Source organism: Ursus americanus, chromosome 4 (assembly GCF_024610735.1).
Source record: "Ursus americanus isolate L20-20 chromosome 4, mUrsAme1.1.p, whole genome shotgun sequence".
In the NCBI taxonomy this organism is placed as follows: domain Eukaryota; kingdom Metazoa; phylum Chordata; class Mammalia; order Carnivora; family Ursidae; genus Ursus; species Ursus americanus.
Window position 1 is genome coordinate 54,111,512 of NC_142130.1, and position 26,999 is coordinate 54,138,510.

Consider the following 26,999-nt stretch of genomic DNA (forward strand, 5'->3'; position numbering starts at 1 on the left):
ATATATACAACGGAACACTAGCCATAAAATGGATGAGAGCTTACCATTTGTGACAACATGGATGGACCTAGAGGGTATCATATTAAGTAAATCAGAGAAAGGCAAATACCATGTGATTTCACTTATAAATTGAGCCCAAAACACAAATGAATAAAACAAAGACAAAGCAGAAAGAAACCCATAAATACAGAGAACTGATGCTTGTGGGAGTGCGGGGGGGCAAAATGGGTGAAAGAGTAGGAGACACAGACTTGCACTTATCAAATGAGTAAATCACGAGGATGAAAGGTACGGTGTAGGGAATAGTCACTGATATTATATCAGCATTGTACAGCGACAGACGGTGGCCACACTTGTGGTGAGCACAGCACAACGTACAGACTTACTGAATCACTACGTTGTACACTTCAACTAACGTAGTATTTAGATAGACAATAATAAAAAGAAATGTGAAAAAATAGGAATATTTTACAGGATGGTATGGTTTTAAGGGAGAAACTTTGAGAATGAATCTACAGACACAACTGTACTAACACGAACACAAAGGAACACATTCATGGGGTTTTAAGTATTTCCGGAAGAGCTAGGAATCACAACACTCAGAGCATTGCTACACCTTGTCCACCATGCTCCACTCTTCCAGATTCTTGTTCACTTGGTGAATTATGAACCAGCTACGAAGTAATTACTGAACAAGAAGTAATGTCCTCGCCTGTTTGAGTTTTGGTTATTTGATGGTAGATCTGGAGCTTGAGTTGTTTGCTGTTGTTGTTGTTGTTTTAAGTAATCTCTACACCCAAAGTGGGGCTTGAACTCACAACCCCAAGATCAAGAGTTTTACATTTCACTGACCAAGCCAGCCAGGCGCCCCCAGAGCTTAACTTTTTAACTCTTGATTTTAACAAACCACTTTATTCTAAAGTGTATTCTCTCTTCCAATAACTAGCTTTTACTTATTCTTCAATCTTCGCTCAAGAAGAAATAGAGCTGAATGAAGATAATAATTTAACAAGAAATACATAACTACAACACAAAAGTGGTTGTAAGGCATAACGGAGAAAAGCCCAGATGAAACCTGCTGCACTGGCAATATGTTTGGCCAGTGCACACATCACAGAACACACAGCTTTTCCCTTGCCATCCCCTGGATTCATGACCCACTCACCATCAAAACACACCACACACCGTTTAGGAGGTGGCATAAAAGACTTAAAACTACTGCCAGTAGGGGCGCCTGGGTGGCTCAGTCGTTAAGTGTCGGCTTCGGCTCAGGGCATGATTCCAGGGTCCTGGGATCAAGCCCCACATCAGGCTCCCTGCTCTGCTGGGAGCCTGCTTCTTCCTCTCCCACTCCCCCTGCTTGTGTTTCCTCTCTCACTGGCTTTGTCTCTCTCTCTCTCAAATAAATAAATAAAATCTTAAAAAAACAAACAACAACAAAAAAAAAACCTACTGCCAGTAGAGCAGAACTTTGATCCTGAAACCTAAACTCTTGTCTAAGCCCTTTTTCACTTGGTAGACTTTGCAGAGACCTAACTTTTGGTGGCGGCAAGAAGTACTTCCTGAAACAACCACCTGATGTCACAATCTAACAGTTTAAACTCTGTAATGTTAGTAAGTTACTCATTGCAACCAGTGCAAAACCCATTATTGTCTGTTAGCTCTCAACTTTAAATAGCTAGGCCAATGATGAGTGGCACTTTCATAACTACTGGCATATCCTGACTTATTTCAACAAAGGACACCATTACTGTAAGGGAGTCACTTCAATTAGTTAAATGTGCGGCCTTATGTGAATTGCAGGAGAAAGATTGAGACATGTAATAGCAAACTTCAAAGTATTATGCAAAAAATATCACTGCCTAAGTCAACAAAACGTGAGGGATTACAGGGGAATGACCTTTAATCAAAACATTTTCATGGCCTTGAACGCAGTATTCTACTGTTACAAGTGGACCAAATCCACGGTTCACTTTGATCAGGTATCACTTCCTTAAAAGTGGAATCAGGTGGCATGTTACCACAAGCTGCATGAGAATAAAATGTTACCTACGAATGGAGATGCCTACTTCGTTCATTCATTTTACAGTCTCTGAATGCACCAGAGGCAAGACCACCCAATACAACACCAAAAGGACAAGAAGACATGCATTTAATGACAAGTTTTGGCATCCATGTGCTTATCTGTTATAGGAATGCTGCATAAAGGTAAAGTATCTTTCCTTCTACAGCAAGGATGGCTTGTCCACTGATTTTCAAGCTATTCTGAGCTGTTCTTTGAAGAAAATACTATAAAGCGTTCTCGGGGGACGAAGAGGGAATCCAAGGCAGAGGGCTCCTAGGCTTACCACACCCACATCAGTCGGATCATTCTTACAGATATAGGGTTTACTGCAAGATTATCTACCAAAAAATAGTTTCACGCTAAAATTATGAAGTTTAAATATTTATCTGTGGATCGCTTCTCGGCCTTTTGGCTAAGATCAAGGGTAAATATTTATCTGTGGGACTACTAGGATACAGAGCAATGATTCTCAAAATACAGTCCATGGTAACCTGAAAGTTCTGACATCTTTTAAAAGGATCTGTGAGGTTTAAAGTATTTTTATAAAATACTAAGAAGTCATTTGGGAACTTCCAGTTGTGGCCAAGATGGAGTTATAGGGATCAGATTTACCCTCCCATCTGAAATAACTAAAAAAGGGACCACATATGAAATAGTATTTTTCAGACATCAGACCTCAGGACAGTGATCCAAGAGAAGGTAAACAAACGAGGCGAACCCTCTAATTGCTCCAGCTTGAGTTTCCAGTTTGCAGCACAGGGAGCAGGAGCACAGCTGGAGGTTAACAGTCTCCCTGAGTTGAGGAGGCTAAGTTGGAAGCCCCGGGAAGCCAAGAAGGTAAGAGTTCACAGGGCAGAGGTATCGGAGAGGAGAGAGTTGCATACAGAGGAATCTCAAGAGATCTGCAAAGGGCGGTGCTCACATCTTCAGCTGAGTATCGATCAGCACATGGATATAAAGAAACTACCGGAATCATGGGCAGGAGCCACCTGACAGTGACAAAGAAAAGACAGCCACTGATACATCAGACAATGATAAAGAAAAAAATACACCAAATCACAGAAACTAGCCAAAAGGAAATACACAGAAGAGACATGAGGGCGGTGTGTGGGGGGGGGAGGACAACAATATCATTGTCGGGACAATTTCAAGCAGCCTGATGTACATGTAATCAGGAAAGGGTTCAAAACACTTTAAGAAATCCTAGTGGATAATGTTCTAAATTTGATGAAAATTATAAAATCAAGGATGCACAAATCACAAAGAACTCCTAAGCACAAGACACATGGGGAAAAAAATGCACTAAAGCACATCATAATCAAGTTCTATAAAATTAATGATGAAGAGAAAAATCTTAAAAGCACACAGAGCAAAAACAAACATTACAGAGAGGGACAAAGGATAATAATGACAGTACACTTTGCCTCTAGAATGCAAGCCAGAATACGGCGTAGCAACATATTTAAAGTATTCAAAGGAAAGAGGTGAATTCTATAATCAATAAAAATATATTTTAAAAAAATGAAAGTAAAATAAAAACTTTTCAGATACACAAAAACTGAAAGAATAAATCACCAGCAGACCTACACTACCTGAAATGTTAAAAGAAGTGCTTTAAACAGAAACACAAAGGATCTACTCTAATGAAGAGTACCAGAGAGGGTAAATATGTTGGTTATAAAAGATGTTGCCTTTTTTTTTTTTCACTTGTTTTTTAAGTATCTTTAAATGATTACTGGGTGTTTAAAACAAAATTAGCAATGTATTGTGGGGTTCATCCACATGCTGACGTACAGTGTATGACAATACAAAGGAAGGGATAAAATGAAGTATACCACTTTAAGATTCTTACATGTCAACGGGCATAATACTTGAAGGTTGACTGTGACGTTAAGAATATATACTATAAGCCATAAAGCAACAAGTAAAATAACACAATAAAGAATTATAATTTATAATCCAACTTAGGAGATAAAGATCACAGAACAATAATTAATCCAAGAGAAAGAATAGGAAGAAAAAGGAAACAAAGAACAAATGGGATAAATACAAAATAAAAAGATGGTAGATTTTTTTTTTTTAAGATTTTTATTTATTTATTTGACATAGAGACAGCCAGCGAGAGAGGGAACACAAGCAGGGGGAGTAGGAGAGAAAGAAGCAGGCTCCCAGCAGAGGAGCATGACCAGGGGCTCGATCCCAGAACGCTGGGATCACGCCCTGAGCCGAAGGCAGACACTTAATGACTGTGCTACCCAGGCGCCCCAAAAGATGGTAGATTTAAATCCAGCTGTATCAATAATCACAGTAAACATAAATGGCCTAAACACCCCAATTAAAAGACAGATTGTCAAACTAGATAAAAGTGCATGACCCAGCTATATGCTGCATAACAGAAACCCACTTTAAACATGAAGACACATGGGACACCTGAGTGGCTCAGTTGGTAAGCAACCAACTCTTGATTTCAGCTCAGGTCATAATCTCAGGGTTGTGCAATCAAGCCCCACACTGGGCTCTGTGCTGGGTATGGAGCCTGCTTGAGATTCTTTCTCTCCCTCTGCCCCTCCTCACCCCATTAGCTTGTTTTCTCTAAAATAAACTAATGAACCAACAAGCATGAAGACACAAAGAGGTTAAAATTAAAAGGATAAATGAAAAAAGATAAATCATGTTAATACTAATCTAAAGAAAGACTGGCATTGTTAATATCAGACAGAGTCACTTTAGGGCAATAAACAGATACTTGCTTCATAATGGAAAAAGGGTCAATTCAGGAAGATGATGTAACAGCTCTAAATATTTATGCACCTAATAAGAGAGCTTCAAAAAACATGAAGCAAAAATTAATACAAGTATAATGATAGACAAATCCAAAATCCATAATTATAATCAGAGATATCAACACCCCTGTTAATTGATCAAAAAATTAGAAAATCAATACAGATATAAAAGACTAAAAACATTATCACCCAATGTGACCTAACTGACATTTATAGAATACCTACCAGCAAAATACACATTCTTTTTTTTTTTTTTTAAAGATTTTATTTATTCATTTGACAGAGAGAGAGACAGCCAGCGAGAGAGGGAACACAAGCAGGGGGAGTGGGAGAGGAAGAAGCAGGCTCCCAGCAGAGCAGGGAGCCCGATGTGGGGCTTGATCCCAGAACGCCAGGATCACGCCCTGAGCCGAAGGCAGAGGCTTAACGACTGAGCCACCCAGGCGCCCCAAAATATACATTCTTTTCAACTGCACATGGAACATTTACTAAGACAGAGCATACTCTGGCCCATAAACAATCTCAAAAAATTCAATACGATTCAAATTATACAAGGTATGTTATTTGGCCACAGTGGAATCAAATTAGAAATCAGTAACAGAAAGATTTGGAAAATATCCAAATATTTAGAAACTAAATAACATAAATAACTCGGGTCACAGAAGATGACAAAGAGAAGTTAGGATTTTAAATTGAATGACAATGAAAACACAACACAACAAAGGCTGGGGATGCAATTAAAGCAATCCTGGGCCATTTACAGCACTAAACACCTATACTGCAAAGAAGGAAAAGTCTCCAAAGTACTCAGTACGCACCTTAAGAAACTAGAAAAAAAAAAAAAAAAAAAGCAAATGAAACCCAAATAAGCAGAAGAAAATAAATGAGCAGAAATCAATGAAATCAAATCTAAAAAAGAGATTTAAAAAAAAAAAAATCAATGGAATCAAAAAATGGTTCTATGAAAGGATCAATAAAATTGATAAACCTCCAACCAGAATAATCAAAATCAAGAGACTAGATGCAAATTACCATGCAATTCTCTCAGACCACTGAAGAGCAGGAAATACTTTCCAAGTCATTTTTTAAAAATGTTTTAAAGATTTATTTATTTATTTGAGAGAGAGTATAAGCAGAAGGGACAGAGGGAGAGGAAAAGAGAGTCCCAAGCAAACTCCCTGCCACACGTAGAGCTCCATGTGTGGCCTGATCTCCTGACCCTGAGATCACGACCTGAGCCGAAACCAAGAGTCAGACACCCAGCCAACTGCGCTACCAAGCGCCTCACTTTCCAAGTCACTTTGGGAGGCCAGCAAACCCTGATACCTAAATCAGAAAGAGGCTCTACAAGGAAAGCACAGCCCAAACTCCTTTATGAACACAGATGCAAAAATTCTTCAAATGTTAGCAAATCAAATCCGACACTAATTCATTATGGTCAAGTGAAGTTGACCCCAAGAAAGGAAGGTTGGTTTTACAACTCCAAAATCAACGTACTTCACCATATAAACAGCCTAAAGAAGAAAAAAGACATGGTTGTCTCAGTAAAGACTGAGAAGGAATCTAAAAAAAAAAATCTATTTTTATCCTATTTTATCCTGTTCTGATAAAAACTCTCACCAGACTAGGAATGAAAAGGCATTTCCCTAACCTGATAGAGGGCATCTAGGAAGGGCTAAATTCTTCTCTAAGATCAGGCCCAAGACAACTTACATCCACTCACTACTTCCATTCAACACTGTTCTGGAACTTCTAGCCAATGCCACAGGCCAAAAATGAATGAATCAATGAAACAATGAATGAATAAACAGAACCAGATTGGGAAGGAAAAAGCCTATTTATTTTACGAAATGTCTTTATTTGCAGACACGATCATCTATGTAAAAAATCATATGGAATCTACCCCAAAAAAGCTGCTAGAACAAGTGAGTTTAGTGAGGTTGCAAGATAAAAGACCAAATACAGGAATAAATGTTATTTTTACTAGCAGTGAAAAACTGGAAATTAAAGTTTACAAAACAATACTACAGCATCAAAAAATCTGTACTTTTTACAGATAAATCTGACAAAAGATATGTATTACCTTTACAGAAGCAAACAAACATTGTTAAGAGAAATTAAAGGCCTACATGACTGAGGACATATCTCGTGTTTACAGGTTTGATATTAAGATGTCAATTTTCCACCAAACTGCTCTATAGATTCAATGCAATCCCAACCAAGATCCCAGCAGGCGTTTTTTCTGTAGAAATTTACAACCTGATTCTGAAATTTATATGGAAATACAAAGGACTCTGAATAGTCAAAACAATTTTGAAAAAAGTTGGAGGACTAATACCATCAGACTTTAGTATTTGTTATAAAGCTACAATAATCAACACAGTAAGTTACTGTGTAAAAATAGATGAATAGACTGATGAAACAGGAGAACACAGAGGTAAACTGAGATATATACAGCTAATTCATTTTTCTTAAAGGTGCCAAGGCAATTCAATGGGACTAGGGTAATCTTTTCAACAAATGGTGCTGGAACAAATAGATAGCCATAGGCAAAAAAAAAAAAAAATTAATAAAAAAATAAAGAAAAGAAAAAGAAAGAAAAGAATCTCGACTTATTTTTAAGATTTTATTTATTTATTTATTTTAGAAAGAGAAAGAGACAGCATCAGTGGGAGGGGCAGAGGGAGAGAATCTCAAGCAGACTCCATGCTGAGTGCAGAGTCTGACATGGGGCTCGACCCCAGGACCCTGAGATCATGACCTGAGCCAAACCCTAGAGTTGGACCCTCAACCAACTGCGCCACCAGGTGCCCTGAAAAGCATCTTGACTCTTACCTCACACCATATTTAGAAAATTGACCATTCAAAATGGATCCAGGACCTCAATATAAGAGCTAAAACTTCCAAAAGAACACACAGGATAGTTAGTGACATCAGGTTTGGCAATTTCTTAAACACAACATAAAAAAGACAAACTTTTTAAAAGAAGATAAAGCAATTAACTGGCTTTCATGGTAATTAAAAACCACTGCTTTAAACAATATTTTTTAAAAAATGAAGACTTTTTTTTTCTCAGACTTGGAAAATTTATCCGCAACACATAGTATCTGACAGAGGATTTTTATCGTGAGTACAGAAAGAACTCTTACTAATCAATAAGAGGATAAATAACCCAACAAAAATATGGGGAAAAGACATGAAGAGACATTTCACCAAAAGGGTTACTCAGCAAAGCCATGAAAAGTTGCTCAGCGTTAGTCATTAGGGGAATACAAAGTAAAAACCACAATGAAATAACCTTACACACACATCAAAATGGCTAAACTTAAACAGTCGTCATACCAAGTACTGGTGAGGCTGTGGGGCAGCTGGGACACTGACAGACCGATGGCGATGAAGTAAAATGGCACAGTCACTTTGGAGAACAGTTTGGCAGTGAAATACACGTGGGACCCCTCCATGCCACTCCTAGATATTTACTCAAGAAAAAGGAACAACTTGTACAAAACGTTTTTAGCAGCTTTATTTCTAATCGCCAAAAACTGGAAACTCAAATGTCTATCGAATTATGGTTTATCCATACAGTGGACTGCCACTCAGCAATAAAAAGAAATGAGTGATACACACAGGGATGGGTCTCCCAATAATCATGATGAGTGGAAGAACACAAAAAAGTAGACACATGGTATGATTCCACTTTTAGGTAATCACAGAAAATTCAAACTCATCTACAGTGACAAAGCTGTTCAGCGACTGCCTGGGGATGAGAAGAGTAGACAGAGGGGACTGATTATACAAGAGCTCAAGAGAGCTGCGGGCGGTGGGGGGAAGGGGGGAGGGAGGGCTGCTCCTTATCTTGATTAGGGTGGTTTCATGGATGTATACATGAGCCAAATTTTACCAAATTGTACTCTTGATTTTAAAATGTCGTTTACCTTTTTCATTCTTATATTTCCCTGAGCATACATGCTGGTTTCCAAAGATTAAATGACACATGACGTCATCGCTCTTATAGCTAACAGAATGTGTGTGCATGCCTTGTTTTGTTTTAAAATGTTTTACTTCCCAGGATGGTAAATATATACGTAAACAGTGCTGTGCTAGAGCAGGACTGCACCAGCTCAAAGTGCCAATTGTGTTTTTATTTCCAACTCTGTGTTCAGAGGTGTCATACTGACGGTTTGAACCTTAGCCACGGTGAAAGTATTTGCACCATGGAAACTGGCAAATGCTACTGCAAAACCTGGGCTTTCTGGAGGACAGCTGGTTATTAAACGTTTACCAGCCCAACATAGAACATACATAAAAATAAAGTTCATTGGAATTCTTAATTTTTAATTGTGCAAAGGGATTCTGAAAACCACTAGGCTAAAAATTTGCCTTTATCAAGCTAGAAAATGTTACTAGGCAGAAAAACAAAAAGATTTTCAGACATTCACCCCCATCAAGAAAATCTTTTGCCGAGACTCCTCTTTAGTTGCCTTGACTAAATGCCACCACCGCCATTCTCCCACGGGACTCACTGCTGACACAGCCTCTCCCCTGAGATCAGGAGGGTCTGGGCTTGACCCCTTAGCTCCTTCTTGAATCTGAAGACTCCCCAGGCTGCTAGGAAAGACTGGGGCTGCCATCTCCTCTAGCAAACACCAGCGGTCCATCACCCTACTTCCCACAGCTACCACAGACGAAAACTCTAACATCCTGCTCGAAAAAGTGCAGCATCGGACCAAGTTGTCTACATAATGGATTCCAACTCCAGCAATGAGATAAGAGGCGTGTAGTGACACAAATCTGTACCAGGTGAATCACCCTGGATACCAAGGTCTGATACCTTCACCAACTACTATGAGGCAACTTAGCAAGGAAAGTACCTAGTCTTCCCCTCTTCCTCCTGCTCTCAATGCCAGCCTGAGTCCTTCTTAACTATTTAATAAGGTGTGAAAAATACCACCTGCTGCTTGATGCTCCATCGTCTCATTAGAGAGTTCCCAGGAAGGGAAAAAGCTGAATTGGGAAAAAAAAAAAAAAAAAAAAAAAGATCTCTTTAAAGAATTCAGCAGGGAGTAGATTACGTTGCAGAAACATATCAGGCTGTTTCATGACATGTTAGAAACATAAACCTTAGGGCTTTTTCTCCACCACTGCATAGAGATCTGATCGCTTCTGGCTAAAAATGGGGATTTGCTGGCGTATTTCAGCCAACTTCTTCAGGTCTGCAAAAACAGGAAAGTGTACCATTAATAAGATGTAACTCCTCGCTAACCAATGAGAATTTCTTCCCAAACAGGATAAAAACCACCAGAATCTCAGCAAGTAACTCGGTAATATCAGCCTTGTCCAGAGGCACAGGTGGCCTGGCACTGCCCCTGGGGTCATTTCAAACCAAACCAAGAAAACTCAAGCTGAGCTATAGCCCCCAGGGTTTGCCCAAAGAACCAAGGATAAATGAGAAGGGGGCCCAAGGGAGCCCCTCCAGGTGACAGCAGCTTCAGAGCTATGGAATCACCTCAGACCGATGGGGACACCACGGACCTAAACTGTGCCACGGCAAATCTTACCTATGTCTGAACACACGACTGTCTCTTCGGTGCCCGCTGTGGCAAGGACCTCCCCCCTGAAAGAGATTCAGGAGGGAGTGAGTGCGTTGCTCATGCTTGCGGGCATCAAGATCCCTGTTCTCTTCCCACCTCACAGGCCCCAGGGGAAGGAACCAGGGGATTAAAGACAAGGAGGGAGGGGCATGAATTCCTGCTCTACCATTTAAGCAGCCGTGTGGCCTTGTATCAAGTCACTCCTTCCTAAATCTGGGGAAAGGCTGACCTGGAAAACCTTCCAGTCCTGAGTGTCTTGGCCCAAAGCAGAACTTCAAAGACATCTAGCGAAATGAAATTTCTCCAAAGCACAAAATAATCTGACTTGACAAACAATCTGACATAGTAACTGGTTCCATTTCCCAGATGGCCAAAAACACATTTCTGGCACGGATGAGCTATAAACATCATCATTAATGCCATTTAACTGAATTCTTTTTTATTCTTTTCTATTTCCTCCCCATCTGCCCTGGTATTCAAAAATCTCTCTCTGGGGTAATCCCAGGCACCCATCCTGATGTCAATATAAGCCAGAAGGCCCCCCAAATCCACAGAATTTTGAAAAGGAAAAATAAAGATAAATCTCGTACAACTATTTCGTGTCAGAGCAGTGATCAGGAACAAAGTTCCTCGGGAGAACCAGCAGGGGAGCAGAGCTGCCCAAGAGTCCAGGAAGCCTAGCACTAATATCTGGACAGCGGAACTTGCACTAAGGTGGAGAAAATCTTCAAGCCAAGTCAATCCTTCCAGGCTGCGGGTGCCTCCCGAGTCCTAATGTGCAGGAGGCTCCCTGGGCATAACTTCCACAGCCTTCCCCTATCACACACTTTAATCTGTGGGGCCTATAAAATCAGAAGAGAGAACTGCAGGGACCCCACAGTGGTACAGAACCCTTCTCAGCCTTGTTACTGGTATATTTACCCTGAAGTTATAGAAATACACATCAGTGTGTCTATAAACTGAGCTTAATACAGGCAGTCTCTGTGAGTTCACATGGGGACCACGTGTGTGAAAGTGCTATGAAAACCACACAACTACAGACCTTAGGTGCGTACAGTAACAAATGACAGCGTGTGTAGCTGGACAGACTTTCGTGCTGGCTTCACTGGGACGATGCTTTTCACTCTCACAGAGATCAAGGTCAGAGTTTCCCTTAATTGAACTCATCCTCCCCCATCCTCTATTCACTAGGCGGGGAGCGAAATCTTCACCCTGTAACTAATCCCTGCTCTAGAACCAGTCACCCAGCCTCAATTTTAACCAAAAACCAAGAGTCTGGAAGCCCTTTTTACTAAAATCATCACTGCTGCCTTGTTTCCCCCATGTGATCCAAGTCTGACAAAAGCCACTCAGAAACCCGGAAGAGAACTAAGGCCAAACACTCCATCGGGACAGCAGGACCGTTCCTTTCTCACACGGTTTTCAAGCAGAAGCGTCTCTCGCGGACGAGGCACAGACCTGGCAGGCATGTGAGAATATGGGGGCTGGGGGCAGGGCTGGTCAGGAATCCGCAAACCCACCCACCATGTGCCCTCTCTCTCAAGCTCCTGGTGAGCCTGTCCCCACTCAGCCCACTCACCAAGGATTCACAATAGTGCTGTGTCCCCAGGCAACGTACGAGGCCTGATCGTTCCGGGCGGGAGACGCTGTGGCCACATACACCTGATTATCAACAGCCCTGTTGTCAACAGACAAAAAAGAGATAATTCATACGTTACAGATTGGCAACATTTTTCTATTCCAAATGTACAGATCCTTCGTTCGAAAACTGGCACAGGATAGGCTGGCCCAGAAGTGGAAGGAAATACCCAAAGCCATGAAACCCTCTCTTCAAAAAGTATGTTAATGCATAAACCAGTTCTCAACTGGGGGTGATTCTGCCCGGTGGGGACATCCGCCAACCTCCGAAGACACTGACTTTGACTCGGACTTTCGTGATGGGGGCTGCTGTCGGGCCCTAGTAGCCGGAGGCCAGGGCTGCTGCCGAACACCCTACAGTGTGCAGGACGCACCCGCAACAAAGAATGCTCGAGTCCGAAGTTCAGTGCCGGCGCAGCGGAGACCCTCGCCTGAGCCAACCTGTTCACCTAAAAAAGAGCAAGTCAAGACAGCCAGAGGGAAGGGCCTGGCCTTGCTGGGGCCGCACGCCTTGCGGGGCCGCATGGCACTTCCATGCCCCCGGAGGCCGAAGTCCCATCAGCCCAAATTAGGTAAGAACTTCAGGTGGCAGCCTAGGTGCATCAAGCCACCTCACCTGGGAGCTCTCCGGGCTCAATCCGCAGATCACGCCGGGCCACTCCAATGCCTCCCAAGCTTTTCCGGCGTTCTACAAAACTGCATGAATTAACATACATGGTATCGGACATCCCTACCCCACCTTCCACCAAGCAAGCAGCCGGACACCTCTGCTGCCTCCTCCAGTAAAAATCACCAGTAACTTCAGAAGTGAGAATAGCAGCTACATCTGGGCCAACAAGGAGAGGGTCGCTGGGAGGAACGAGAGAGAGCATTCTAGAGATCTGGAAGTGTTCCATGTTGACCTTGGTCGCAGGTGAATACACGTGTAAAAATTCACTGACCTACAGATTTAAAATCAGTTTACTTTTCTATCAGTATACTATACCTCAATGAACAGAATGACGAAAACCAGCATTTCTGACCCATATTTCATGGTTTTCAGCACACTTTACACAAACACACATGGTCACACTCCTCCTCCCTTCCACGTTACACCCATCTCCGCTATCTGCCCTTCACTGCTCACTCCCCAACCTTAGGGGACTCAGGACATGGCTACTGTCACATGCCAAAGACACTACGCAACACCTCGGACTTCAGATTAGAAAAACAAGAGCTTATGACAAGTGTCTAGGCAGAGTATTCCAGGACTAGCAAAATGGCGTAAAGGATGGGGTGGGAGAAGCACCCCAATCTGAACGGCACAGTCAACGGGGTGATTCATCTTTCCCGACTGCATTTGAATGTCAAGGCACACTGGGTCAGGGGCAGCATTCTGAATCAGGAAGGTCGGTACTGCCACCAAACTGGAAATCTTCGCACAAAGCTACACTGAGACACTTGAAGGTACGACTGAGGCTCTTTCTTACCGGCCTCGTTGAAGCAACTCCCAGTGGGCTGGTCCAGTGGTCATGTTAAAAGCTCCAGGATATACCAACAGCTGGCAGCCTTGGGAGAGAAAGGCCAGAGAAGAGTGGATGCAGGTTAACACCCCACCGCACTAGCTCCCCATTTTGTCCCTTACCCAGTGGGGACCAAGCATAAAAAGATGTCAGCCAAGCCGGACAGTGTCAGGAATATTAAGCTATGGCTCTGAATTCCTTCAGAGACACGCACATGCTACAGACATACAGAAACAGTGGTACTGATGACCAAAAGCACGGTATGTGACTTCACTTAAAAAAAAGATAAAATCATTCAAGTTTCTCTCAGCACCATATGGTCAGCTCCGCACCGCCAAGGACACTTTGTAATGCTTTTCAAATGAAATGGGGGGCAGAGTAGGTGTTCTAACGCTTATTGAGAGAATTCAATAGGGTCTGCCAACCCAGAGCCCCCGCACCTCCACCATTTTTGCTGAGCAGGCCGTCAAAATGTTCACACCCACTCCACTTTGTTAGGTCAGAGTCAAGTCCGGATCAGAGTAGCTTGGACAGTCTAGAAGGGATGCTCACATTTGCTGAGTACCATACGAGGAGCTAAGTTCTCCCCCCTTAATCTCCACACCATGCCTATGGAAAAACTGAGATCCACACTACTCTAAAAATTAAATAATTTACTCAAAGTATCACATCAGTTAAGGAGGAGAGCTTGAACCAGAACCCAGATCTTCTGACTTGGCTCAGTGTTCTTCCAGGGCAGTAGGACACTTCTTCTCTGGACCAAAAGGTCCAGACGACATTTCTACTGGACCCAACATCGAGGACAACTGAGTGTGAAATCCACGACAGACACCAGACACCACATCTTCATTTCTAGTGGGCTCCAAGGGAGCCTTTCCAAACATGGGGACAAGAAAGGCTCAGAGACTAGAGCCAATTTAGGGGTATGCTTCCTGCCTTAGCTGCATGGGGTGTTGAAATACAACCTCGGAAAAACCATACTGTCCACAGGCAGCAAAAGTCTTAAGCAACCAGATGGGGGTGGAGAGATTAAGACCTCTTCTCCAGTTCTTCTGCCTAAGGGCTCCCTCGACCCACAAAGACCAAGGCAGAATCAAGTCTCTAAGCACCTACGCCACACAGCCGTGGTGCTGTCTCACCTCTCTGTGCGTAGATCTGCGCGAGCTCTGCAAAGCGCATGTCGTAGCAAATGCCCAGGCCCACTCTGCAGTACGCTGTTTTTCAAACAGAAAATGCACAAATGAAAAGTTAACCTCTTGCAACGTGGTGTGGCAGAGAAAAGCCTCCAAGATCACAAAACACTGATGGCAATACATTACCCCAGGGCCATGGACGGAGAAAATGTATAAACTTAATCCTGCTTGGACTTTACCTCATAAAGACATCATTTATCGCAGATTAGAAATGAGAAATTCATTCTAACTGAACGCTTATTATCTCTGGGGGAGGTGTTCAATCACAGCCTAAGAGGTAAACTCCGGAGGCAAACATACTACTAGCATGCTGTGACCAAATGGTAGAGCAAAACCCTTCGTTCTCTATTCAGCCCGCCCTTTCTAGATCTCTGACCATTCTCTGCCCGTCTCACTTCTGGTCTTGCAGTCAGGATATATAAAGAAGTGGGGGAGGGACATAAGAAGAAAAAAAGGAAGGAATACCTGATTCTCTTCTCCTGATACTACTAAAACAGGTGAACGGGTCTGGTACTTACGAGTATCAAATGTGGAGAAACTATCACCAGGACTCAGTATTTTAGATTCTTGAAATGTGATTTTCCCAGGCACATCGATGTCAAACAAATGGAGCTGCACCACAAGTAATGAGTTGGTTACCTCTTCTCCAGCAGGGTTCATGGCAGTCATAACAAAGATCTTTCCATGGCCAGAAACGGGATGCTCTGTGATCAACTACACAAACAGCAACCCCGCCTGCCCACAACCCACCCCACACACTGACATCTTATCAAAATGAGTTCTAAGGAGCAGAACGGAAAAATCATGCTGGAGGGTTTATGACACTTCTTTCCTAGGTGGTGTGCAAGCTGATGTCTAGCTTTCTTTTGGGAAGCAATTAACATGTTATTCTTTTACTCAGTATAAATGCTAAATGAAGTCTTCACAGAATCATCATCAGCCTGACAATCTGGCACGAGAGGTGGAAAGTGGGAGAGCAATTAAAAATAGGTAAAATTTTCCAAACTAAATACAGCAGTATATAAAGAGTAACACATCACTTTGAAATTGGATTTATTCAAGGAAACCAATGTTTAACAATTGGAAATCAATCAACGTAATTTACCATGCTAACAAAATAAAGGAGAAAAGTCATATGATCATCTTAAGAGGTGCACGGTAAGCATTTGGTAAACTTCTACATTCATTCTTATTTTTTTCCTTTTTTTTTTTTTTTTAAGATTTTATTTATTTATTTGAGAGAGAGAGAGACAGCCAGCGAGAGAGGGAACACAAGCAGTGGGAGAGGAAGAAGCAGGCTCCCAGCGGAAGAGCCTGACGTGGGGCTCGATCCCAGGACCCTGGGATCACGCCCTGAGCCAAAGGCAGACGCTTAACGACTGAGCCACACAGGCGCCCCAGTTCATTCTTATTTTAAAAACAAAACAAAAAAACTCTTCAAGAAAGGAAACTCCCTTAACCTGACAGAGTATCTGTGGGGAGGTAAGGGTAAAAAGGGAAGGAACGTCATACTTAATGGTGGAATATTAACAGCCTTTTCATACTGAGATCAGGAACAAAACAAGGACACTGGGTGAGTTTCCTGTTTATACCTTTTAGTTGGAAGCAAGGTCCCAATTGTTGCTAGGAGTGGTGGTGAAAATCACCTATAATCATATTGGCCCAAGGAACCAGAGGACAGAGTTTCACAGCAGCTGGAAAGTGAGGGAGAAATCCTGAAAAGGAGAAAGCCAAAGAGGAAGAGCCCTAAATTCTACATATAAAAATCTGTCCAAGTCTCTGGCTAAGTACTGAATTAAAGATGTGTAGAGCAGACTCCAAGCAGCCCAGCTAAAGCTAAACAACTTAGAACAGAGCAGCTGGTGTTGCTGCCTGCCTCCCAAAGGAAAAAGAGTAGGGTGTTTGCGTATGACCAAGTTAACTACTTATTAAAACAAAAAAGTACAATATTTTTCAGAGTAATAGAAGCCAGAATCTCAACAACATATAATCCAATATGCAATCCAAAATTACTAGACAAAGAAAACAAGAAAATGTTACCCAACTTTAAAGAAAAGGCAATCAATGAAGCAGACTCCAGCAAAACCCAGATGTGATAATTACCAAAAAGTGGCTATTGATGGGGCGCCTGGGTGGCACAGCGGTTAAGCGTCTGCCTTCAGCTCAGGGGATGATCCCAGCGTTATGGGATCGAGCCCCGCATCAGGCTCCTCCGCTATGAGCCTGCTTCTTCCTCTCCCACTCCCCCTGCTTGTGTTCCCTCTCTCACTGGCTGTCTCTATCTGTGTTAAATAAATAAATAAAATCTTTAAAAAAAAAAAAAAGCGGCTATTGAAACTAAGCTCAAAGATCTAAAGAAAAACACACTCTTAATGAATGGACATATAGGAAATATCAGTAGAAAAATAAAAGTTTACATGAAATTTTAAAAGATTTCACTGGATTGGCATACAGGAAACTGGGGTTTACAGAAGAAAGATGCTGTGAACTTGAAAACAGATCAATGGAAAGTGTCCACACTGAAGAAGATTGAAGGAGAGAGAGAGAAAAGCTGGGAAAAACAAAAAACCAGAGTCTTGGTGACCTAGTTTGGTGGAACAGTATCAAAACTGAAGTCCAATAAGAAGAGAATGGAACGGAAAAGTATTTACCAAAGTAATGCCCCAATATAACGAAAGAGCGAAATTTACAGATTAAAGAAGCACGAAGCAAGACAAATACAAAGAAAACTGTGTCCAGGCAGGCACACCACCATCAAAACACTAAGACCTAAAGATTATGAAAAAAATTTTGAAGGCAGACAGAGAAAAACATGAATTACATACAGGAGAACAATACGAATCACCACTGACTTCTTATCAGAAAAATTTTTAAACAGAGCTAGAAGATACCTGAAAAACATCACTCAGATTGCTAGGAGACAAGAGAAAACTGTCAACCCAGAATTCTATTCCACCAAAAGTATCTTTCAAGAATGAAGACAAAACAAAGATATATTCATAAACAAAAACTAAGAGAATTCCTATCTGGCACATCCTCACTACAAAAATTCTAAAGAAGGTCTTTTTGTTTGAAGGCAAAGACACCAGATAGAACTATACTCTTTAGAAAGAAAAATACCAAAAAGGTAAACATTCCAGTAAACAAAAATGTTTTTATATTTCTTTAAAATACACACAATTACTTAAAAACTTAGTGCTTTGTGGGATTTACAACCTATATAATGCAACATGTACATCAACAGAGAAAATGGGGTGGGGAAGGAAATGACCTATACAACTGGGAAGCTCTTAAATTTCATATGAAACAGATTAATATTAATTCTAAGGAGACCGAAAAGATAGGGTGCATGTTGTAATCCCGAGGGCAACAACTTAAAAAAAAGCAAAGAGGTGCAACTAAAAGCCAATAGATAAATTAAAATGGAATTCTAAAAAATACTCAACTAAGCCAAAAGAATGCAAGGAAGGAAAAAAAAAAAAAGTCAACCCGATATCTACTGCCTAAGTCCAACCACATCAATAATTAAATATAAGTGGAGTAAGCACTGCAGCTAAAAAGGCAGAGACCGTCAGAACGAAGACGTTCACGAGACCCAACTGCACGCTACAGGAGAATCGTTTTAAAAATAAAGACACATACAGGTTGAAAATAAGGAACTAGAAAAAGATGTATCATACGACACTAAGTATAAGAAGCCTAGAGTGGCCACAGCAATATCAGAGATTAAATAAACTTTAAGACAAAGAGTATTATGAGGAAAAAAAAGGATTTCATAATGCCAAAAGGACCAATTTCTCAGGAATATTTTCAATCCTCAATGTGTACGCATTTACTACAGCAAAGATGTCAACTCTCCCCAAAGTGATCTCTCTGTATTCAATGCAATTTTAATCAAAATTCCTGTAGGTTTTTCCTTTGCTGAAATTGACAGGCTAAGTCTAAAATTTATATCAAAATGTTAACAGCCAATATTCGACAAGTTGACTGTACCAGTTAGTCTAATGCCCCGTGTGTGTACAATATGATGGAAGGGACTAGGGGGTTTTACAGCAAATTCTCAAGAGGTAATGAGACTTGCCACACACCATGCTTACCTTTCTGTACTTTACCAGTAAAGTTCCGTCAGGCCCAAACACGGTACAGGTGTTATATAATTTCCCAGCATCTTCTTCAGGAATGGAGCCTTTCATTGAGAGGAGAAACACACAAAGAAAATATTCTGAAAAAAGCATTCTTTTATGATCACTGGACAAACACGTGATAAACTGTCACTTGGGTCCAACAATAAAGTATACTGTCTTCTAAGGGTTATTAATGGTTTTCTTGTCTTCTTGAGGATGATCTTTCAGAGATAAACTCCAGAGTATAGATGAAATATAATCAAGTCAGATGCCAAAGACAGGTTTCAAAAATAACCAAACTGTTTCTGAATTCTTTGATCTGGAGCTGCACTTAATCTGTAACGTGGGGGGTCACTGTTGCTCAGCTCAAAGTCGGGAAGCCCTGCAACATAACTGTATCCAGAACGGCCTCAGGAAGGGAATGGAAGCCAGTCCTGCCGTCACGGAATGTAGTTCCTGCAATTCTCTCTTTCCTTGCTTTGTCTTTTCTTCACCTCTCATGCATTTCTAATTCTTAATATAACAGAATAATTTTGCTATATTTATTAAACAGTTTTACAGTATTTTTTCTTTAAGCAAATAGAACATTTTAAAATGTATTTCAAAACCACATTTATTTCAAAACCACATAAAGTTACCTCGATGTATATGGCCTCTTTGTGAAAAAACAAATTTCTTAACGTTGTATTAGTATAATGAAAGACACTCCCATACAGTTTTCCTTTCCACATTTCTACTTGCCCCTGTATTCCCGCTGCTTCTCCAGCGAAAATCATCATTATCAGTTCGGTGTGTCCTTACACAATATTTACTATGTGCTACATATATAAAGACAAACGAAAATACACAACCTCTTGTGTGAGGGACTAATCTGAATGGGAGTACCTGTTCATGTCATGCTGAACTTGCTTCTTCCAAGTAAGAGTGTGTCCTGAACATTTTTCCACATTATTACATAAGATCCACTTTGTTCTTTTTTCTTTTTGGCTTAAACATTTATTTATTTGAGAGAGAGAGAGAGAGACAGAGAGAGAGCAAGCAAGCAGAGAGGGAGAAGCGGACTTCCCACGGTAGCAGAGAGCCTGATGCGGGGCTCAATCCCAGGACCCCGAGATCATGACTTAAGCAGAAGGAGCCACCCAGGTGCCCCCACCTCATTCTTTTCAATCCCTAATTTACATGGCTTGTATTCCACGGTTTAAATGTAACAACAGAAATTATTCAGATGTTTTTAATGTTTAGGCCATTATACCTTGGGGGTAGGAAGTTACCTCCAATGAGATATATGCCGCACTCCTTTGCTACTTCAGAAAGCTTCTCTGTGGATTCACCAGGAATTTTCTCAGCATACTCAGGAAAATATTTTGTGCCATATGGAGAATTAAAACATTCCTAGAATAATGTTGGCAGAGAAAAGGGGGGGTAGACACGAAAATATCCAACTGATTTTAAAGTTCTGCTTTAAGAAGGCATAGCTGCCTCTCATAAGCTCCGCTCTCGAAGGGGTAAAACACAGCTGATGAGAAAAACAACAGAATCCCAGAGCTAAAGAGCCTGCAGCCATAAGAAGAACACCTGGGCTGGCTCCGGTGGCGCTAGGGGCCACGAGCCCCGTGTGCTCTCCCAGATCCTCGTCCACCCAGATCTGCCTCTTCCTCACTGTCTGCAGGAGAACTACAAGCTCCCAACCTTGGGCACCCAGGCCCCGCTACAACTCGGCTTCATCATAGGACCTTGGGTGTTAGAAATTTGGGTGTCAGGCTCAAAATTATTAACTATGGAAACCAATAAAGCCTGTACTTGAGAAAAATACAGAAGCTTCAAAAGCCACAGATGTTTCCTCATCTGTAAAATGAGCTGTTTCTAAGCTCCCTTCCAGCACTATCATTCTGATCCTGCCCAATCTCTCATTCCCCAGAATATGTCTGTCTTCCGCAGCTGTGATAGTAGAAAAGCAAAAACTAGATTTTGACTCGAATTCATTTATTTGTATCCACTGAGATTGTGCACCGGGCCCTGTGCTAGGAAACTCAAACCCGAGCACGGCCAGCTTGTACAAGCCACACGTTAGAGAGGGCACAGGCAGAATCTACGTGCTTTCACTCTGGCCCCTGGCAACGGAAATCAACAGGAGACCACGTCAGGGTACAGATACAGGTGAGCCCCATAACTGTGCTGTAAGGAAGGCTGTATTCACATTAAGACCTCGAGTTCCTCTGTTAAAGATTCCTACTCACTGGCCACATCTGTGATGGACTGGAGCCCGGAAAATTCTCTAGTCAATAGAAGCAGGGTTTACAAAGGGCTACCTCCGCCCGAGAGTGGGAGAGGGAGAGCGAAGGAAGGGGCGGTTGGAAGTAGTTCTGCTGCAGATCCCAGCGGTGCTTGGCCACAGATGCAGTACTCGCTGGTCCCAACATGTGCGAGCCCCTTGTCTGGGGCTCACCCTACATCTGCTGACAAACAAATGGGGTGCAATCTTTACCTGGCTCCGTTCTAAAAGCCATCACCTAGGAAACACACACAGAGTCCCACCAGCTTGCTACAGCCTGCCACATTTAGGAAGGTACCGCAGGCTTCCTCAAGGTCTCTAACAAGTTCCAATTTCCTAACGATGCCGGAGGCTTAGCATTAAAATCAGTCACTGTGTGACTGTGTCCCGTAAAGACTTCATTACACAAGGAAAGAAGGTAAGTATCCAAGGCACTGACCTTTAAGTAGGTCTCACAACCTACCAGGATTCTGAGCAGAGTAAACGCTGCTAACGTTAAAGACCTGTAACCATGTTGGCACATCGTATCACAAAGACCACTGCTAGGGCCACCTTCCAGACACACGCGGAACGATCCTGGGGCCCCACAGACCTGCTGGGCCCCTGGACACAGGAGGACCCCCCGCGCGAGCAGGCAGTACTCCATTCGGTCAGAGTTCCCGGACGGAGGTGGCCACCTCCGCCTCCATACTCACCGGCAGAGAAACGATTTTCGCTCCTCGTGTTGCTGCCTCCCGGACCAGGCTGCAGGCTCGAGCGAGGTTATCTGATTTGATGGAAGAAACCTGAAGCTGGATGAGGGCCAAGCGGAAAGCTGAGGATGAAGAGAAAACCGTCAGATCTGACTGCTGACGCAGAGCAATTCTCAACCACAGGGCAAGTCCGACCCCCAGGGACATGCGACAACAGAGACATTTTTGATGGTCACAACTGTTGGGGTGCTACTAGCATCTAGTGGGCGGAAGTCAGGGACGATGCTCAACGTGCTACAGGCTGCAGACAGTCCACCGTAAAGATACGTGGACTGTCTGCGTGATGTGACTGAGGCTGAGACACCCTGGCACAGAGGACCGGCCGTGCCCCCGCCGGCTCGAGCGTCTCAAGGCGGGCAGGCGGGCCAGCTTCTTATGTGCTAATGAGAACACGGCTTGAAGGAAGGAGATGGAGTCTGAACATGGAATTATCCCTTACTCTTTGATCTTGGGACTCAACCTACCCCTGATCCGGGTATTGAGCACATCTCAGTGCAGGTGAAATCGCTCGGAAATCACCCACTCCCCGTGAAGTGGGGCAGCGGGGCCACGGGAGGGGGAGATGCCTGCCTCTGCTTCCCCACCACCAGCTGGGACCTGGTGTCACGGGCCAGCTGATGGGGGTGGGGGGGGGGGTCTGGCAGCCAATGAGCTGCACCTGTGCTTAGTCACGGGCCAGAGCCCCCGGGTGCCTGCGAGATTTTGCACTCACCCCATGAATATTCCTGTGCCCCAAAGAGCACAACAGTAAGCAGCAAATAAAAAGCACCAGGGGAGCTTGAGAGAGAGACTGTGGAAGGAAAAGCTAGCAGTGCTTTTTCCTGCTACCTGAGTAAGGGGCTCCACATTTCCATCAGAGACTGAGTCCCACAGATTATGTGGCCAAGAAGAAATGCTGTCAGCCAAGGAGGTCAGGGGCTCCTCCAGGCTTCTTCCCTGCTTAACAGCTACACCCTACATGTGCTTTTCCTATATTCTTTAGAGTTCTCTTGTAGCTCTTCGAGTCATCACCTACCGGTTAATCATTCTTTATATACAATTTTCCCTGTTCCAGTGACTGGTGTGGTTTGTGTCCTGTCTGCACGCTAACTGCTGCGCAGTTTTCGCTCAGGGTGTGAGGAAGGGCACATTAAGGGATCCAAAGCACATGGTAACCCATGGAGCTCGGCAAAACTTCAGGAATTATCAGTAATAGCCTCCCCTGGCTTCCCTACCCCACCTGTGCTCTGGAAATCTGAAAAGCTCTAGAACCTGAAAACCAATAGAGACTTCTCCCCTGAGGGTCTCCTACAATGGTGCAAATGTCCCCAGAAGAAGCAACACCGACAGACCCTTACCTGTGAAGGCCTTTTTGGCTAAGTGGTAACCCTAAAAGTAGGAAAACTCAGACGTTCCATTCCTTGGTTTGTCCTAAATACAGTGAGAAGAGCTCAGTTTAACCCTGAATGCAGTTTCTTGAGTTGTTTCAGAATCTGAGTGAAGGGGGCCTGGGTGGCACAGCAGTTAAGCGTCTGCCTCCGGCTCAGGGCGTGATCCCAGCATTATGGGATCGAGCCCCACATCAGGCTCCTCCGCTATGAGCCTGCTTCTTCCTCTCCCACTCCCCCTGCTGTGTTCCCTCTCTCGCTGGCTGTCTCTCTCTCTGTCGAATAAATAAATAAAATCTTTTAAAAAAAAAAAAGAATCTGAGTGAAAATGAAGGAAACTAAAACAGGAAAAACCAAAGCTGGGATTACTCTGGAGCAAACAGATCCCTTTAGGTATCTTTTACATATACCTTTAGACCATCCCACAGACCCACTGGAAGTCACCGCTGTAACTCTGTCAGAAGCTGGGCTTCACCTCTGAGGGATTAAAAGCTGAAATTCACCACGGCTCTGCTGACGGTTTCCCCTCCCCCTCATCCTACCAGAGAGGCAGCTGTCCTGATCCAGGCTTGGGACTGCCTGACATTCTGCACGCCACCCCCTCCACAGAGGGGCTGAGGCAAGGAAAGTTTCTTGATGCTGAAAACAATACTAGTCACTTCATCTCCTCAGCTGGAAAATGAAAATACAATGACTTTGAAGGTCCCTGGCCGTTCTAATATTTACCATAATCTAATAATGAAATACTGACCAAAGGATAAAAAAATATCGTAAGTAAAGGGACCAACATGGGAAAAAGCATAAGTAATGTGCCAGGCCCTCTAGGCACCCGAGCATCTGTGAGTGTCCTTAACACTATTTGGCAGATGAGGGAACAGAATTGCAGGGGGGCACAGAATCAGTGAACAAAGTCAGTGGCACAATCCAAGCCAAAATCTGGAACTGCAAAGCAGGACGGGAACTTCATCTGTTTTTGGGTGGGCTGGGGGGAGGTCATGTAACTTGAAAACACTCCGCAAAGAAATCAGACACCACCCTCAACCCTATCAGGAATCACAGCTCTCAAGTCCACCAGCCTCTGTCATGCACTGTGTCTTCAAAGGTAGTGGTCACACCCAGCGGGAGGGGTGTACAAGGACTTCCAAACCCCGATCCTGAACATTGATTCAGCTCTGGAAGTTTAAGATGAAAAACAGCACTTCCACAAACCTTACCATCTCCTGGGAGCCTCACAAGACTCAGCAAGGGCAGTTTATGTCCATTCTACAGGTCAAGAAACTGAGGTTCAGAGAGATTAAATGACTTGTTGACATGGGCTGAGGCAAAACTGTAACAATCCAGGTCTCCGGACTATGAGTCCAGAGCACTCCAAAGCCTTCTGTAAAAGAACCTGGCAGAGGCCTGGGGGCAGAGAGAGCTAGAAACGTGCCCCTGGGGACAATCCAGGGTAGGGATGTGTAACATGTAATACCTAACTTGAAAGCTCAATGTCCAGATGCAGAAACAGTTTGTCCAGTTTTCTTGTTCAGAAGATTGCAATCTCCACTGGGTGGGGGGTGGGGTGCAACATGGGGCAAGTTAACCTGTCCCCTTATCACACAGACCAAATGAAAGAAAACAGATGCTTCATTTTCACATGACCGGGTTCCAACCACAAATAATTAGGGTTGATGCCTTTGCAAAACCCAAGTCCAAAAATCAATCTGCGGTGAAGAGAGTGAAAGCGACCCCACTGGATAGTCGCGCTTTCCAACGCAAAACCTAAGAGCCTCCAAGAATCCCACCAGGCAGAGGCTGCCACACTCGGAGAGGTAACATAATCACTGAAGGCTTTACTGAAAGTGCAGTCTTCGAGTTGGGGCAGGGGAAAGGGGGTGCGGAACTTGGATTTTAAGTGAGCACCCGGAAACCCGCCTCTTCCCGCGCAGGTGAACTTGCAGAGGGCGGCCCCCGAACGCACCGAGAAGCACGGGACGCAGGAGCCCAGCGAGGAGCAAGCCGTGGGCACTTCTGGCCGGGAGGCCCCGCGCTCCCGCGGCCGCGTCGGCCCTCCCGGAAGCCGGGAATCCCCGGGAGTGCGCCGGGCCGCGCTCCACCGCCGCACCCTGCCCACCTCCGCCGCCAAGCCGCCCGAGCCCCCAGCCCCCAGCCCCGCGAACGCCGGGCCGGGGAAGACCTGGGGCGCGGCGAGGACACGAAGCGGAGGCGACGCGCTGAGCCGGGGAGACCCGCCGCCGGTTCCGCAACCTAAGCCTCCCTTCCGTATGGCGGAGCTCGGGCCACTGCGCTACTTACTAGCCATTGCTCTCCCAGGTAGCACCATCGGCGGCGAGGCCCGAGCGGAGGTCTCTGGATCGAGAAGGGCGACTCGGCACGGGGCGGGGCAGAGCCGCGGCAGAGCCGCGCGCAGGAGGGGACGGTGCCCTAGGCTCCGCCCACACCCCGCCTCCCGGCTCCGCCCAGAGAATGTCTGCTTTCCCGCAAGCCTCAAACACCTGTTAGTCCTCCGCTGTTTGCACTAGGAATAACAACACAATCCAGAAAAAGGAATGCCTTAAAAGGCAAAGGGACCAAGGGGGGCGACCTAAATTGGGGTGGTAGTTAACAATCAGCCTCTCCGATTCTCAGCAAAAGGACTGAACCTCTTGCTGTTTAGATCACCCCTGGCCGGGATTAATACCATATATGCTGATCGCCTTCTGCTCCTTGAACAAGTCTCTGTGACGGGGATAGACTTACCTAGGTTCCTTTAGTCACTCAAGACTTATCAGTGGGCTCTGACCACAAGGCTGCTGCGTCATGGGGGAGCGGAGAAAAGAAACAGTTCAAACACAGTATCCTCAAATGTTCAGTACTCTAGAAGAGGGGAAGATAGGTTCTTGTCTCACGGAGTCGGGGAATAAATCTAGTCGACAAACGAGAGTGAGTACAGCGATGCAAGGATACAGGAAAAAAGCTTTTAGGGGTGAGAGTGGTCCCAACAGGGCTGCCAAGGAGGGCCTCCACTGACAGTCTTATTTAGAACTGACCAGGGAGCTTGTGGCCTTATCATTCTTGCGACATCTTGACTTGAGTAAGGACTGGTGGTATCTTTAATGGCTTACTTCTTTTTTAGGGTCTGGTTATTCTTTGTTGGTCACAGGTGACTATCATAAAAAAGAACTCCCACCACACGCCTAGGGCAGAGTGGTCTGGTTTGTTCCCTTATCTCTGGTTTCCTTATACTTCAGAATTTTTTGGATTCCTGTGAACCTGATAACCCCTACCTATCTCTCCCTGCATAGGCCCGCCTGTCCCTTACTCATGATTACTGAAATACACTAATATTGTTAGGACTTTTGCATTTATACTTACTAGGATTGCTTTTTGATACTTTTTAGATTTTATTATTTGAGAGAGTGAGCGCTGGGGGAAGGGGGGGGGGAAAAGCACAGGGAGAGGGAGAAGCAGACTCCTTGCTGAGCAGGATTCCTGAGATCACGACCTGAACCAAAGGCAGACACTTAATCAAGCCACCCACTCGCCCCAGATCGCTTTTTGATTTTTGTGTTTCGTGTGTTTGTGCTTTTTGTAATGTTTGGGGATCAAAAATCATAAAACGAATAAAAGCTTAGCCTTTTCTCTTCTTGCTACCTTTTCAATGCTCTGGAGTAGTTTATTGAAGTGGATCCTAGTTTTTAAAAGGATAATCTAAAAACACTTTTGGAATTGA

At 43.9% G+C, this 26,999-nt stretch overlaps 1 protein-coding gene across 1 annotated transcript; it reads right to left on the minus strand.

Annotated features, from left to right (window-relative positions):
- Window positions 1-8,346: 8,346 nt before the first annotated feature.
- Window positions 8,347-25,710, minus strand: NIT2 (nitrilase family member 2). The gene is made up of 10 exons (XM_045785355.2): window positions 25,583-25,710; window positions 21,864-21,982; window positions 20,168-20,288; window positions 18,870-18,958; window positions 15,291-15,384; window positions 14,719-14,793; window positions 13,547-13,625; window positions 12,019-12,117; window positions 10,407-10,462; window positions 8,347-10,061 (listed from the first exon to the last, which is right to left on the minus strand). Exons 1-10 carry the CDS (start codon window positions 25,608-25,610, stop codon window positions 9,970-9,972), a joined length of 852 nt encoding a protein of 283 aa, XP_045641311.1. The 5' UTR covers window positions 25,611-25,710; the 3' UTR covers window positions 8,347-9,969.
- Between the last annotated feature and the right edge of the window lie 1,289 nt (window positions 25,711-26,999).